The sequence below is a fragment of the Lottia gigantea genome (assembly GCF_000327385.1).
Source record: "Lottia gigantea unplaced genomic scaffold LOTGIsca_2, whole genome shotgun sequence".
Taxonomy (NCBI): Eukaryota; Metazoa; Mollusca; class Gastropoda; family Lottiidae; genus Lottia; species Lottia gigantea.
The window spans coordinates 4,396,387-4,411,300 of NW_008708400.1; the positions used below are offsets into that span (position 1 = coordinate 4,396,387).

The 14,914-nt window shown below is 35.9% G+C and overlaps 2 protein-coding genes across 2 annotated transcripts; both read right to left on the minus strand.

Moving 5' to 3' along the window:
• Positions 1–1,980: 1,980 nt before the first annotated feature.
• On the minus strand, positions 1,981–5,892 carry LOTGIDRAFT_208974 (hypothetical protein). The gene is made up of 8 exons (XM_009053404.1): positions 5,862–5,892; positions 5,503–5,636; positions 5,138–5,243; positions 4,679–4,828; positions 3,672–3,795; positions 3,253–3,353; positions 2,612–2,883; positions 1,981–2,138 (listed from the first exon to the last, which is right to left on the minus strand). The coding sequence occupies exons 2-8, from the start codon at positions 5,634–5,636 to the stop codon at positions 2,039–2,041; spliced, it is 987 nt and encodes a 328-aa protein (XP_009051652.1). The 5' UTR covers positions 5,862–5,892; the 3' UTR covers positions 1,981–2,038.
• Positions 5,893–7,330: 1,438 nt separating this feature from the next.
• LOTGIDRAFT_104288 (hypothetical protein) lies at positions 7,331–14,168 on the minus strand (the record flags this gene model as incomplete). Its single annotated transcript, XM_009053405.1, has 14 exons — positions 7,331–7,477; positions 7,766–7,903; positions 8,107–8,268; positions 8,714–8,829; positions 9,082–9,195; positions 9,373–9,461; positions 9,892–9,960; positions 10,127–10,255; positions 10,815–10,970; positions 11,700–11,775; positions 12,304–12,446; positions 12,692–12,807; positions 13,271–13,420; positions 14,061–14,168. The coding sequence occupies 14 exons, from the start codon at positions 14,166–14,168 to the stop codon at positions 7,331–7,333; spliced, it is 1,713 nt and encodes a 570-aa protein (XP_009051653.1).
• Positions 14,169–14,914: the final 746 nt, after the last annotated feature.

Here is a 14,914-nt window from a genome sequence, read left to right on the forward strand (position 1 = left end):
TACCATGTAATCAATAATATTAATTGAGATTAAAAAATGACCAAACAGTTGTCCAACAGTAACTATGATAAAGGCTAAAATTTGATTATTGCATAGATAAGGCATATTTCTTAAACTAGCAAAATCATTCTCGTGGTTATATATAATAAATGTAGAGACAACACTCCTTCCCAAGTTCCTTACAGATACACTATATATACAGAGAAACTCTATGAAAAGGACTGAACTCTCTCTCTGTGTAACCGCGTAGGCCTAAATGTAGGCCCATGCTCTAAGATGGCGCGTATATCTTCACGTAAATCACTCACAGCGACCAACAAATAATCAAATTATAACAATCAGGCTATACATTAAACAATACAAACTTTTGAAGAGCTTTTCTATTTTTTTGGAAGAAAATTATTTTGTACACAACCTTGACCTCTTCGTCCAACTTCATTCGCATGCTCCGTCTTTTACAATAATGCCATCATTCGATAGAAAAAGATAACCATAATAATATTGGCCTACTGGTACCACTATCTTCTCATTTCAAGGTAATACGAGATTCATCTGCAGAGGCGGTACCCGGGAGTGGGGGGTTACGGGCGGGGGGATCAGGGGAGATTGAGGGCTTTTGCCCCCACCAGAAAAGTATTTGTTCCCCCAATTTTACCAGAGAGTATAGATAGTCTATATATAGGCCTACTCTCTGATTTTACCCAATGAGCTATTTATAAACTCATTCTTGTTGCCGTATCATTTGTATCAGAATGCATGAAAAATTATATTTTTCATTAAAGTTTTCCCGTCAATAAGCCGGTCTGTCCTCAGTTTCAAGGGGTTGGCGTGGCACTCCTAGGTCGGCACCTTTCTAGCAACACGCTAAAAGTTTGTAAAAATGCAGTGGTTTGATTGGATTGCTTGCGAATATAGCCAATGAGACTGAGTGTGAGAGCCCAATGGCAATACAGCGAGACTGTTATCAGATATGTTTCAATCTATGGTTAGAAAAGACAGGCCTGTAAAGTAATGCAGTAATTGCAGCAGACTTAGCTGTAGGATATAGGGCCCTAATTGACAGTGTCTATTTAGGCCTAATATGCACGTGGAATTGTTCAGATCTATTTGCTACATATTGCAACGCTGTCGCCAGAAATGAATTGGTGCTAGGGCTCTCAGAAAATTGGAAGAATTAAAGGCCCAGAGAACTCATTTCTGACAATTTTGAAGTGCCAAAAACGAATCAAAATCCTGCCTGTCTGTCTGTTTGTCGTCCGAAAAATATTGAATATGAGTTATTGCCCTTGTTCTTGAAAACGCGTTCAATTTATTATGGACACGATAGAGAGCTGGTTTCTTATTGGATTTTGATTAAATTTGGTGTCAATGCTTGTTATCACATAAGGATGAACCATTTGAAAATCAGACAAATCAAAAAAATATTTGATATGAGTTCTTGCCCTTGTTCTTGAAAACGCGTCCAATTTTTAATTGAAAATGTGTAGTGGTCACAATATAGAGTATACCGTATAGAGTTATTACCCATGTTCTTGAAAACTCTTTCAATTTTATAATTTGTGAAAGGTCTAGAAGGCATAAATCTTAACAGATTTAGACGAAATGTTGTGAAATTGTAAATTATTTTCCAATGATGTAGTTGGCGGGAGTACCACAAAAAGGGTTGTTCTAGATCCAGTTGTCTGTCTCAATGCCAGTTCACATACCTTGTTCGGTGCCTTCTCGAGTCGCCTCCAAGACTTACTGGTTTCCATGATAACTGAACAGAATGGTATCAAAACTGACAGAAAGTTACTTTAGTAACTGTTGCTACGGGGAATGAACCGACACTATAATTGTTATCATTATAATTGTTATTCTGTCATTCGCAGCCACTATGACGTGTTTCTATACCATGCTGTTAAGGCGTTTGAACCATAGAGGTAATAATATTTGTAATGGATCCGAGGATCGAGGCACAGTGTTTCTATATGACAAGATATGAAATTTAGTATTTATTGAGCAATACAATAATGATATAGCCTAGACTAGACGATATTTAAACCATTGGATAACTGGCTTGAGTTGCAATACCACATTGGTTATTCTTGTTTCTAGACATCATGATATATCCTTCCATACCCCACGATTCTCCCCAGCTGAAAACAGGTTACCAAAACAACATTGTTAGATAAAGACATTTGAAAAGGATGTCGAATGGTCTCAGTGACAACAGGTGTTCAGAACATTGGCCATGCCCTATTCGCAAGCGACGTTGTCGTAGTGAAGCTAACAATTGGTATCGCCCAGACAATGGGAAGGTTGAATTGTAATTTTATCAAGAGTACATACTAATGCTTATTTACCCTAGGGTTTTTAAAAATAGGTAGACTAGGCCACCTCTAGCCTGCCCAGTTCCGTGCTGTTAAATATTTCCCAAAGAATGGCCTCTGTAAAATTTTATAAGAATAGAGGCGTGGCTATGATATGAAGTCAGGATATATACTAAGCTAATACTAATATACAAAGAGATTACCCGACAATCACCAAAGGTGTGGCAGCCTTTGATGCATCCTGGGAATATTTGGTCTTCTACCCGAGGTTTTATTTCAAATTAGTCACAAGTACGCACCTGTTTTTGACCAACCAGTAATCATTTCCAGATTCAGTTCCATAACCAACAGCCAAAACACCATGATCTAATCTGATACTGCTACATTCGGTATCGCTGTAGACACCAGTCTTATAGAAATGGAAGGTGGATCGGCTGGCATCAATGGCGACTGATACTGGGCCAACTGTAGCAACAGCTGATTGAAGATCTGATTCACTGTCTCGTTTGACATCTGTGAAACCTGTATCAGTGGCACCGACGTTGCTAGACTTGAATCGGCATCGGCCATCCTGGAAATATTATATTCTTTAATTCAATTCTCAACTTTTCAGAAAGTGAAAACCAAATATAGTGAAACATTGAGCAATTCTGAAGAGTAATGGCTAAAACATCGAATTCTATTAAAAGAATGACAAGAAATGAAATAGAAGGATGTATCTATATACCAAGTTAAGTAATTCTAATTTTTAAGAGACATGTAAAATATAATATTATATCTTTCCGAAACTCAAGAGCTGATTTCAAGATTTTTATGGACTAAAATTATTGTAATGTCTTTCAGGAAAGCAAAATGCACAGAAATTCGTGCTCAGTGCCAACTTTTGACAATTACAATATTAGGCCTACTATTAAAGATGAAAGACAGGAGAGATACTCACTCTAGCCATGTATGGGTAGCTTGATTCTGTATCAATACCGCCATTGGTTTTGATGTATTCGAAAGCATTGTCCATTAAACCACCACCACATCCATGATTACCTATTAGGGAGATGAAATGAATGTAGTTTTCCCCTTTAATTTGCTGTCCCAGATTTCGTACATGACAATGTTCAATGTCCATGGGGGAAGGAAATTTGTCGAAACAAATCAACTTGTGAAGAAATAAAAAATCTTATTGGAAATCCTAAAATGCTATTATATTAGCAGGCATAACTCAAGATTCAAGATGTGTCAAATGCGTGCTAGAAAAAATAAAACTTCTGATCCTATATTTTTAAACCTGCTCTCTGCACAATGGTTGAATCTTATTTAATGTTATGTAAAGGTCCATCTTCAGAAAATTGAGTCGTATTTTACCTTCTGGTTTGGAACAGTCAACCAAGTTCTGTTCAGATAAGGATACAAGTTGTCCATTTTTCTTGAAATGTTGACCTTCTAATGAACCAGTTGTGGAGAAAGCCCAACATGAACCACATTGTTTCTATAAATAGAATTTTTCAGGTACGTTCAGTATGTAAGGGAAAAAAATAGTTTGAGTAAAACTTTATCACAGGAAAGTCTTCATTACTCCAAAAGAATACAAGCATGTGTTCGATAAAGAACGTCTCGCATTGACATCAAGGCAACAGCCAAACAGATCATTTGATTTGTAAGTTATTGAAGGATTAAATCTAAATACTGGTATATATTCTGATTATATAGGTGATGGCAAGTGAAGGCACCTGGATTTGAATTGGATATAATCATAATAGTCCCCATGCAATCATCTACAAATCTATTGACATGATGCAAGATTGAATTTATAGAAATTGTACAAAGTTCAGGTATTCAGATTAAAGGATGTTTATTTCGTAACGATTAAAAACAGATAACCTATATCATTATTGATAACATATCAAAACTGGTTCATTAAACCCTTCCATCTAGGTCACATATTTTAATATTCAGGTTTTAAAAGATAAGACAGAAAATCATTCACATTTAACGCGAACACAAGCTTAGTTCCATTCCAAGGGATCTGCATCAATGCTAATGCTTGGCGAAAACGTCAATATTGCACATTTCCAGCCCTGGCTCCAAAACTTGGATACATGCACTAGCTGTGAAAAGGAAAGCTAAATCCCCAGGTAGTACTTTAGAAACCCCAATGCAATTCTCACAGAGGAGAGTTTTATTTTGATCTGCATGTGATTCAAACATCTCCATTGACTCTGACCTTGCACTGTAAATGTTTCTTCAAATCTGTTTGATTCTTTAGAGATTTTTTGATGATTTTGAATTACACATCACCTTGGCCGAAGGTCATGTTTTTTATGTTTTTTGTGTGAAATGGATCCTGGTAAAGCTTACAGGGAGAACAGTACCTGATCTTTAACTGGTGTAACGTATCCTTGTTGTCTCCAGTCAACACTGGTGGGAAGGTCGTTGGTATGGGTGGGTGGTAAATAAGTAGCACCAAGAGTCTTGTTTCTCATTCTGTAACCGTTCATTCTGGTAATGATTTCTTCTCGTGTCTGAAACAAATATCAACCAGTTTTAACGTGATACAGGCGCAAATCTAAGGAATCACAAAGTTCGAAAGCATCCCTTAATTCACTCGTGAAAATCGACCAGTAAGAACATAGAGACAATTGAACGGTGTATTCGAAAATGTGAGGTTGGTCTGTGTAAAAGAAACTGGCAAATCCCTTTGGTATTTATACTAACATTACTATATGGCCATTGTTGCAGATGCTAAATGACCTCTGTATGGTAAAAATGTGACTTGGGAAAGGTTTGTGTGTAAATCAAAAAGTTGTGAATTATTAAAAGAATATTCTCACCAAATCACCATATGAGTTCATACCTAACCAGTAAGTATGGATACCTCTATCAGCTCTCAGATTGTGAAGTTGAATGAATTTCAGATTATCTTCCCAGATTAATCGTCTAAAAAGAAGGTGGATATGTGGTGAAGAGTAAAATAGGTGTGCGATGTTTTTATAAGCACCCACTAACTATCACCACATACTTAATTTATCGAATACATTTCTGATTCTGGTTCAAGACGTTGATAGCGTCCATCTAAAAACTATCGAATTCGGAATCATACCTCTGACCGTACATGTAGGCTGATATTGCCAAAAGATACTATTTAATACTTGATCTCTTCTGTAATTTGGTCAGCACCAACAAACAAACTGCTTACCTCATCTGAGAATCAGCTTCACTGGCGTATTTCTTGCCATATGTATCAGTGAAGATTTCCCATTCTCCATTCAGATCTTCTCTGATGGCAGCAGCCAGGGCAACAACAACAAGAGCAACCAATAATCTCAGCATCTTAAAAGTCATGAATTTGGGATATCATCAAATCGCTCACAATTACACGGCGCTTTTACTTTGCAGAAAATCTTCGAAATGGCTTAAATGAAGTGACGACAGTACAATATATATTGCATTCAAGAACAATGATAAAGACTTCAAATATACATCTTGATCTATACCATACAATGCTACAAGAACTAAATCAAGCAGCATTAGATCCATGAATCAACATTGACTTACCTTGGTGTAAATGGTGATAGTGATGTTGAACAGATATCATCAAATATTTATAGGATTTGATAAAGGTCTAGTCACATGATTACCATGACTGTCATACGCCAGTATCACAAGGGTGTTATCATGCCATTCAGATTCGTTTTTAATCTAATATCATATATTTTTGATAACATTTTTTTTATAATGGCCTACTATTCGTGTGATAATAATATAGCATGACGCATTTAAAGGGAAGCATGCGCTTGGTCTAGCAACTGGGGTTTCATTAGTAACTGGCTTTCAATGGCATATCAGCTGTATCCTACAAAATAACATTAGGCCAAAGGCAGTTTTCCTTGCAGTAACTTTATATTTCGGACAATTCCGGCTTGAACACAAAAGGCAAAACCAAAGGGCAATAACTCAGGTACGTGTGCGAATGAGCAAAACCAAAGGGCAACTTAGGTACGTGTACGAGCGTGCAAAACTAAAGGCCAATAACTAAGATACGGGTACAAATGAGTAAATCCAAAGGGCAATATCTCAGGTATGACAATATCTCAGGTACGAGTGCGAATGAGCAAAACCAAAGGCCAATAACCCAGGTACGAGTGTGAATGAATAAAACCAAACCAATAACCAAAGGGCAATTACTTAGGCACGAGTCTGAATGAGCAAATCTAAAGGGCAACAACTCAAGTACGTGTACGAGCGTGCAACTCTAAAGGACAACAACTCGTGTACGTGTGCGAATGAGCAAAACAAAAAGGACAATAACTCAGTAGGGTAAGCAAAATCAAGGGGCAATAACCCCAGTATGATGAAGCTTATATTACCTTGTTTTAATCTAGCCCAGTTTCAAACCAGGCTGAAATCGAAATCAATAAACACAGACTGTTTTAAATGACAATTTATAGTAGCGTAATGTATATATGTAATGAAAAATATTTATGTAAATATTTACACAATGAATATAAAAAATGCATATAAAGAATAAGGCATAATGCTTACAAAAAAAATGGGAACATTTCAAATTTTCTAAGGCACTTGATCGTCGTTTCTCACAGAATATTATGATAAACATTTGTCTTAAGTTTTAAATTTTACATCAAAAATTTCGACATAAGTTGATGATTTACAGGCAGATAAAAATCTTGGTGTCCGTAATACTTTTCAAAATGAAATCCGGCGTCAACATTACCATTTATTGTCTGCAAAGAACAAAAGACTTGGGATATTCTTTCAAAAGGCAAAAGTGAAATTTTTAGTTTGGTGTATTTTTGAAGGAATTGCGTGATTTTTCCACTTCTGGTACTTCTGCAGACTATTTACATATATACAAACTCCATATCAACCCCCGAAAATGGCGAACCTGTTCCTGAATTGAAGAGAAATTACAAGCCAATCCTCTCAAAAATATGAAATGATGTTCTGCATTCTGCATATGGTGGAATGGATTTATTGAGTGATAATGAACACGTGCTATGAACTATTTAGATTGTAGCAAGCGTTGTCGTTTCATTGAAAGCCAAGAACGCTGGATCAACGTCAGTGAAATGGAAGAAAGAATTGCCCCATGTCGCTGTGGCGAGAAGTAATACTGGGACAGATACGATGTTCATGAATAGACCGGCCAGCACCTGAAAGATAAATTGTTTAATTAACGTAACATTGTATTAGCAACACCTTTTATTGTCTTAAAGCCACCATGTCTTAATTAAGGGAATAATAAAAACCATTTAGGTCACCCACTCTAGACTGCTGATAAACAATCTTAAAACATCAATGTTCAGTGACAGCTAAACCCATCAAAATAAAGATTGCCAACCAAAAACAGATATACGGACAATTACATAAAAATGAAAGACAGATAAAAAATTTCTTTAGGTAGAACATGGTAGCTTAATGGATATAATATTCAAACTTACCATGTCTATAACTCTTACTTGTCCAAAGGAAAACACTATTGCATTTGGTGGTGTGGCTACTGGCAACATAAAAGCAAAAGACGTGGTAATGGCGGCCGGAAACATGAAGTACAGAGGGTTAACTTGTAACGATAAAGCCTGAAAGTAAGATGAACAAAATTGCTTGTGAAATGTCTCTACAGCAATCTGAGCCATATCCACTGATATGCATTAGTTTACTGGAGCAATGGTGTATTTTAATTTAATGTCGTTTAAGTTTTTCCATGCCATACATCTCGTCAGATGTGCTTTGAGCACTGAACTGTTTATCTTTTACTTTGAAACACCCATAGAGTACATACCAAACTGGCTAATATGGGCATCATTAAAGTTGAGATAGCTGTATTACTGGTTATTTCAGTTAAAAATGTTATAATATAACACAGTATCATCAACATTAACCAGGGATTCAAATCTTTAAATACTCGTAACGACGTACCAACCATTTCTGATAAACCAGATTCCTGAAATAAAATAAAATGATTCTATTCAAAGACTCCAGACTTTAATATATTGCAACACGAAATGTAGTGTTCACATATTATACAGGCTCTTACGGAATTCTTCTGTCAATCTAAGTTCATCCTTCTGACTACTTAAAAGCAATGGCGAAGCCAGTCTCTCGAGGCAGGGATACAAATAGGCGGCATATTTCGAAGTTGAATTCAACATGCGGCAATTCTGTGGAGGGGTCATATGTCAATGTCACCAATGTCATTAAAACAATTAATTAATATTCATAAGGCAAACTGCAATTCAAATCTGAAGAGCAAAATCTGAGTAAACGGACGCTAAATCATAAAAGTAATAAGTTTATATAGCTAAAAAAGCTATGACCCGACTACTATATTCCTGTAGGATATTGATCGTATTAGGAACTATCTATTCAGTTCTATAGTAATAACCTACCTGAGAAGCCTTAGCTATAGCATAACCACCCCCTAACAGAAGATACAATGACCAGGGCATCTTCTCGTGCAGATCTTGCCAAGTAAGTAAAGGTTTAACTACAGCATTTGAACAGTCTGTAAAATATAAAATACATGTATCATCTTGAAGGATCGGAAGGAACATTTCCAACTGGATCTTAAATGTGTCCAGTTTTAAGTACAGGGGGTCTCGAAATAATCTACCATCCGACCGTCAAGGTACTATTTCAATGTTAGCCTCTGTGACTTTCATTAGTTGGTTGAACCATTCCAGGGCATTTAAAACAATAAAATATTCTGGATTTGATATCGGCTATGAATTATCTAGATTGTGTAAACTTTACCAACCTCCCGATTTCCGGAAGCAGAATACATTCGGTACTGCTGTCGGTAGAATAAACAATAGTATACCAATTAAAATAGCTGGCGTAGAATCAGAAACTGTCCTGTAAAAAAAATAAGCTTACTGTTTTCTTAGCCACGAATTGCTATCGCTATCCCGACTGTTCATTTGTAGATGTACCGGAAGTATAGTAACATCCCTCTCAAATCTATATGTTAGTGCCCATAGCCCTTAAGCAAAATAATATAAGATTATATGCCTACCCTACTGATATACTTACTTTGGTGGAAAAGCACTACCCCAGCCACCTATACCACCAAGATCACGTGTTATCCATAAAATGACTAACAGAGTAAAACATATAACTACAGTAATTTGGGGAAAACTGAAAATATAATGATATAAACATTAAGTTTGTCACACTGTTTGAGATTTACATTCCAACTGCAGACGGATATTTAACACGCACACACTGTAGAAAACAGGACCTTTGTCAATCCGATCTTATCCATGTCAAAAATATCACAGAAAATAACGATCATGTATATGATATGGTAAATCAAGCAGGAAAAGAACTCTACAAATTTGGATGCAAATCACACAATCAAATATAGGAAAACAAATTACCAATGTGCAAATCATTGTCTATGTGCAAGCCGCGGATAATCATACTGCTTTTAAGTAATGAACCACACAAGGATGCAATGGACCGAAAACCGTTTAATTTTTTAGCATATTGTGAACAAATGTTCCACATCGAAAATTAAGAGACGATCCAAGCTTTATGAAAATGTGTAAAACCATGTCCAACTTACTTTATTTTGCCCAGTTTTCTGTACTCTGACTCTATAACTTCAGCCACTGTATCCTTACCATCTTTCTTTCTTCGACACGTCGTAAATCCTCTAAAGTAAAGAAGTATGCAAGTATTATCCAAGTATCATCCAAGTCTAAAGGGTTAATATTACATTAGATATATGTATTTTCAAAACAGTGTTATGTGTATAATAGACTAATATGTTTTAATACGAAAAAATTGAAATAACTTACTTGCAGCGTAGAAAAAATGCCTGTAGCCAAAACCACAAAATAACCACCACAATTAGTGATAGTGGAAGACCATAAACCATCCACGTACTAAAACTTATAGGCGATGTTAGTCCATAATCATTGAAAACACTGAAAGAGACCGGTATGAAATATAGGTTTGGAAGTTTTAGGACTACCTGAAATATTTCAGACAATTCCTCCGAAAGCCAGACTACTTTACTGAAAGGATTTGTTAACGGTATTCTACTTTATCTGTGTATCCCTGCCATTTATGGCTTATTTGCATAGTTCCTATTTTCCGTCAGATGTCTGGATCCTGTAATTACAGAAATGCTTAACCGTATAAGCTGTTTAATTTTTGGTTCTTAATTGTCATAAGCGGCTTAGTTTCAGTGGAATTGTAAGAACCACGGACTGTAAATTGGAATAGTGCAAATCGATGTTATCAGTGTCCCCTATACTCATAAAAAGTTCAGAAACCTTAACCACTCCTTTACAGGCAAATACCTTGAATTCGTTCTACTTATATGTAATATCTTAATATCAACTTGTAAGCATCTGCCTAAAGGGCAACTCACGTGTAAATGAGTAGTTGAAAACTCATAACCATTTTCATTATTCACAACCATACACAACTGGTAATCGCTATGGTGTGAGATCACTTCAGAAATTTGGTATGAACACTTACATGTCAGCCTGACCTTTCAGGATCAAATTAGGACCAGTACCAGTTAAACTAGCAATACCACCAATATTGGCTGAATACGCTACTGCTAGACACATACATTTAGAGATTCTGGTATGGAAAACATCATTAACTTTGGCTCCTTTGCTTCCTTTCTGTCTGAAATGTATAATGAATGACCTTATGATAAAGCACGAAATATAAACTAGATCATAATGGTCTGGTTTCATGACAACCTTTCAATTAATGTATGTGATAATTGCAATTCACGAAATCTTCTTAAATAATCTAACCAGCTTTCTACCACGGCCCCGTTCTAATGATGTTATTTTAAGCAATCAAAGCGTTTCATGTCGTTTCCATTCGGCTGTTCTCGGTAGTTTCCGTAAGCTGAATCTGACTCGGTAATCAATGGTGAATTTTGTTGTATCTTCTTTACTTCCAGTATCTAGCAATGATTTGTCAAGTGAAGGTAATATATTGCGACGTAAATATTGTCCTTAAATTTAGATACTTTGGGAATTAATACTGACACTTACTTATGAATTTAATGCTATACCTCGACTATTGTTTATCCAATGATACATTTTATCATCAGTTTGAGTACATATCTAACGGAAGCTTTGTTTTCATTGACTTGGTTTACAAAGACCTGTAGTCCTGAAAGACCAGCCCCTGACATAGTTCTGGTAAAAAAAATATGGCCACTCATGACCCTGATATGTTGCAGAGCGCTAGCGTAACTTTCACGGAGGCCGTTTGACTAGCTTTTTGATAACATGACAAAGAATAGGATAGCTAAAAAAATTTATTTTGGAGTAACGAAATTCAAATTGTGAAATAGAGATTGTATATAAAGATACTGTTAAATTGTATCAAGTTACTCACTCTTTTGGGGATTCACTGTGTTTATTTTCGTTCAAGTTAGCTTTTGTATCAGGATTGGTGACTTCATAAGCTTTCACTTTTTCTTGAGGCTCCAATTCTAATGCTTCGACATCTGAAACAGACAAACTTTTTACTTGACTCCAACAGCTGTTGACTTTGTCATTCTTTTTTATCTGGAATGATCGCGAAATCTACTACTACTTTTAGTCAGTTTTCGCCAGTGGATTTGGTTTTTAATAAGCATGCATCGTTTTCACTCTTTGTAATTCAAGATAGCATTTCAAAAGAGTAATTCAGTTTATCACTCGTCTTTTCTCGTCTATTTCCAAAAGATGTTGATAAATTCAAGTGGCGTCTTATACGTCTGGCTGACAATTGAACTGATGTAAATCGGTTTTATTAGTGAGGTCAATTCACCTGTCTCAATAAACAAGACACCTTCATTAATAACCCAGAACTGGGTGTATTTTATCGTGAGACCATCTACAGTCAATTTTGGTGTGACGGTAACGTAAGGAAAGCGCATAGGAGCAGCGAATATATGTTGGAGACTCGAATACCCTTGCTGAAGAACACATAAGTCACATAAATATATGGATCGTACCATTGTCTTCAGCTGTGGAAGCGTCTGCTATTTTTATCTGTTGTAATATAGCTTGAACTATTGTAATCATCATAGCAGTAGTAGCTGTGTTACTGATCCACATTGATAAAAACCAAGTAACTCCCATTATACCTAACAATAACCTGAAAGAATTAGTTAAAACAGATTAGCAATCCACAATGTTGATCTCACAACATAATCTGTGAGTTTTTGATTACACTTAATCCTTTAATACAACAATGACATGTCGTTTCAAGTTTCCTGATCTCTTTCTATTCAACAAAAATGAATCGTGGGTTATAAGACCCTCGTCACATCCGTGATGTGAGCTAATGATATATAGAGTACACAACCATAACATGAAATGATAATATCTGCATATAGTTACCATTTCGGCTCAGAACCAACTTTCATTAAAACCAATAAAGCCAATCGTTTGTGAATATCCCAGACTTCAATTGCAACCGCCAACATCAAACCACCAAAAAATAACATTGATGTGTCCTAAATGAACAGACAAAAACATCCTTACGACCCATTAAAATTTTGGAGTGACTAACGTCTACAAAAGGTGCGAAGAACAAACAATTGAAGAATTGTGGGATAGCGAAACACAAAGTGAAACAAAATGACACCCTCTGTGGTTTTCGCTATCCCACGATTTCCAGTGTTAGGAAGAAACATAACACGCTTTAATTGGTTAAGAATAAAGTCATTAGAACGAGCCTGTGGTAGAAAAAAATGTTGGATTACAATGAAGGCGAAAATATCAGAAAACAAACAATTGAAATTGCCATCTATTTGCAACTTAAAGACTGGAATGAGCATACACAAATAGAAAATCCAACAAGCTAGTACCTAATAATAGTAGATTTGTTGGTCAGAACGGGTTCTCAAAAAGGCAGTTTTATTCAATGACTTACTATACATGATAATGATAATGATAAACGGCACCTGTAAAACTTACATTCATGTAGGCACCGGAAGTTTGCTTTGCTGTTAAAACTCCCATTATGGGGAACAGAACAATTGGTAAAAGGGATGTCACTGCTATTGGTATTGCTTCGGTTGTCCAGTATACTGCCATGATAATGATGACGTATGCACATCTTGCTTCCTATTAGAAAAACAGTAGATGGGTTATCAAAGACTTTTGGTCGTATTTAATCAAAGAAAGGCTTTCTCACAGAAGTGACTGGGTCATTTTAAGCTTTCTATCAAATCCCCGACTATCGTTACGGTGACATATCCTCCTTCAACAACAGACGAACCAGGCGTAAAATTTTCATTCTGAAAAGTGGTGCGGATATACGGAAGATCAGCCTTAAATGGGGAAAAGGGCAAAATGAACTTAACAATGGTGAACTTCTCATGGTGGTGTTTATAAAGTCTAACTTAAGTAATCGGTTTTACCCAAAGGTCCATTTATGGAGCCCAATTGTCTATCTCTTTTTAAAAGTCTCATAGAGGCATATAATATTAATGGATATCATCATATCATTGCATGACATAGACAGACTGGTCCTGTAGATTTTTAGTGCTACAATGCCAACCACTGATAGTCTTTGCTTAGCTGTGGGAATTTCAACTTTGCCAAAAGATTCCAGGAAACAAATGCGTCCAATGCAGTATCTTTAACAATTTCACAAGCAAACTACATTACATGTGCTTGTTGCTCGATTTTGATCAATAAGACTTCCCATAAACTTCAAAAAGATCTGTATACGCCTAAGTTTAGCCAATAAAATTAATCTTACCGGATAGTCCACCGCAAGTGGAAAAGGCAAGAAGATAATCGGAGTAAACAAAACTACAAGAATATGTCGTATAGTCCAAATTTGTCGAAAAAAGGAAGGCAACGCCATATTTGTCAAGTGTCTCCAACCACGAATTATATAATTAATAAGTAATTTGACAGGAGTAATTATGTCATAATTAAACACTTATTATTACCCTAATTACAACGGATGCTATCAAATAACTTAAATGGTATATTTAAAGTAGCTGTGTATAAACATTAATTCTTTATCTAAAATGATTACTTAGTTGCGATCTCCAGTCTTTTCTCTTATGCTAACATTAGCTTACCCTATTCTTCCGCCCTATTAGAAGCCTATCCGACAGTTGATCGATTAAATAAGAGTGCGAAATACATCACTTCCGACGGAGAAAAAGACAAGCCAGACATTCCATTTTTAAAATTAGGATTAGACGGCTCTTTAAATATTTAGAATTCTAAGGAATAGAAAAATCAACATATACTACTGTATTAAAGATCTGAATATATATTTCTCTGAAAGCGAGACGGATGTAGAATATCCTGTTCACCGACCAATGAACATAGCTCACTCGATAGGAAGCACGACGGGCACATAAATGTGAATTCGTGATTTAATAATTATCAAATGGAAATATGTGATTTTTGAGGATTTAAGTCTCGGAGACAATGTTTATAATTTTTTTCGCAAATTTGATGATTCAACATTTTCAGAAGTGAACTTAAATCTGGCTCTAAATCGCGATCTGTGGCAATTGACCCCGGCACATCAAATGCCCCAAGCAGAGAGAATGCGAAACGAAACATTCAAACTTAATTACATCTGAATCAGAT

Excerpts from the sequence above, each read along its gene's own strand:
- LOTGIDRAFT_208974 (XM_009053404.1), bottom strand. The coding sequence starts at position 5,636 with ATGCTGAGATTATTGGTTGCTCTTGTTGTTGTTGCCCTGGCTGCTGCC. Across the intron at positions 3,796-4,678 it reads TTACACCAGTTAAAGATCAG|AAACAATGTGGTTCATGTTG; the intron begins GTACTGTTCTCC and ends TTCTATTTATAG. Across the intron at positions 3,354-3,671 it reads TGACTGTTCCAAACCAGAAG|GTAATCATGGATGTGGTGGT; the intron begins GTAAAATACGAC and ends TCTCCCTAATAG.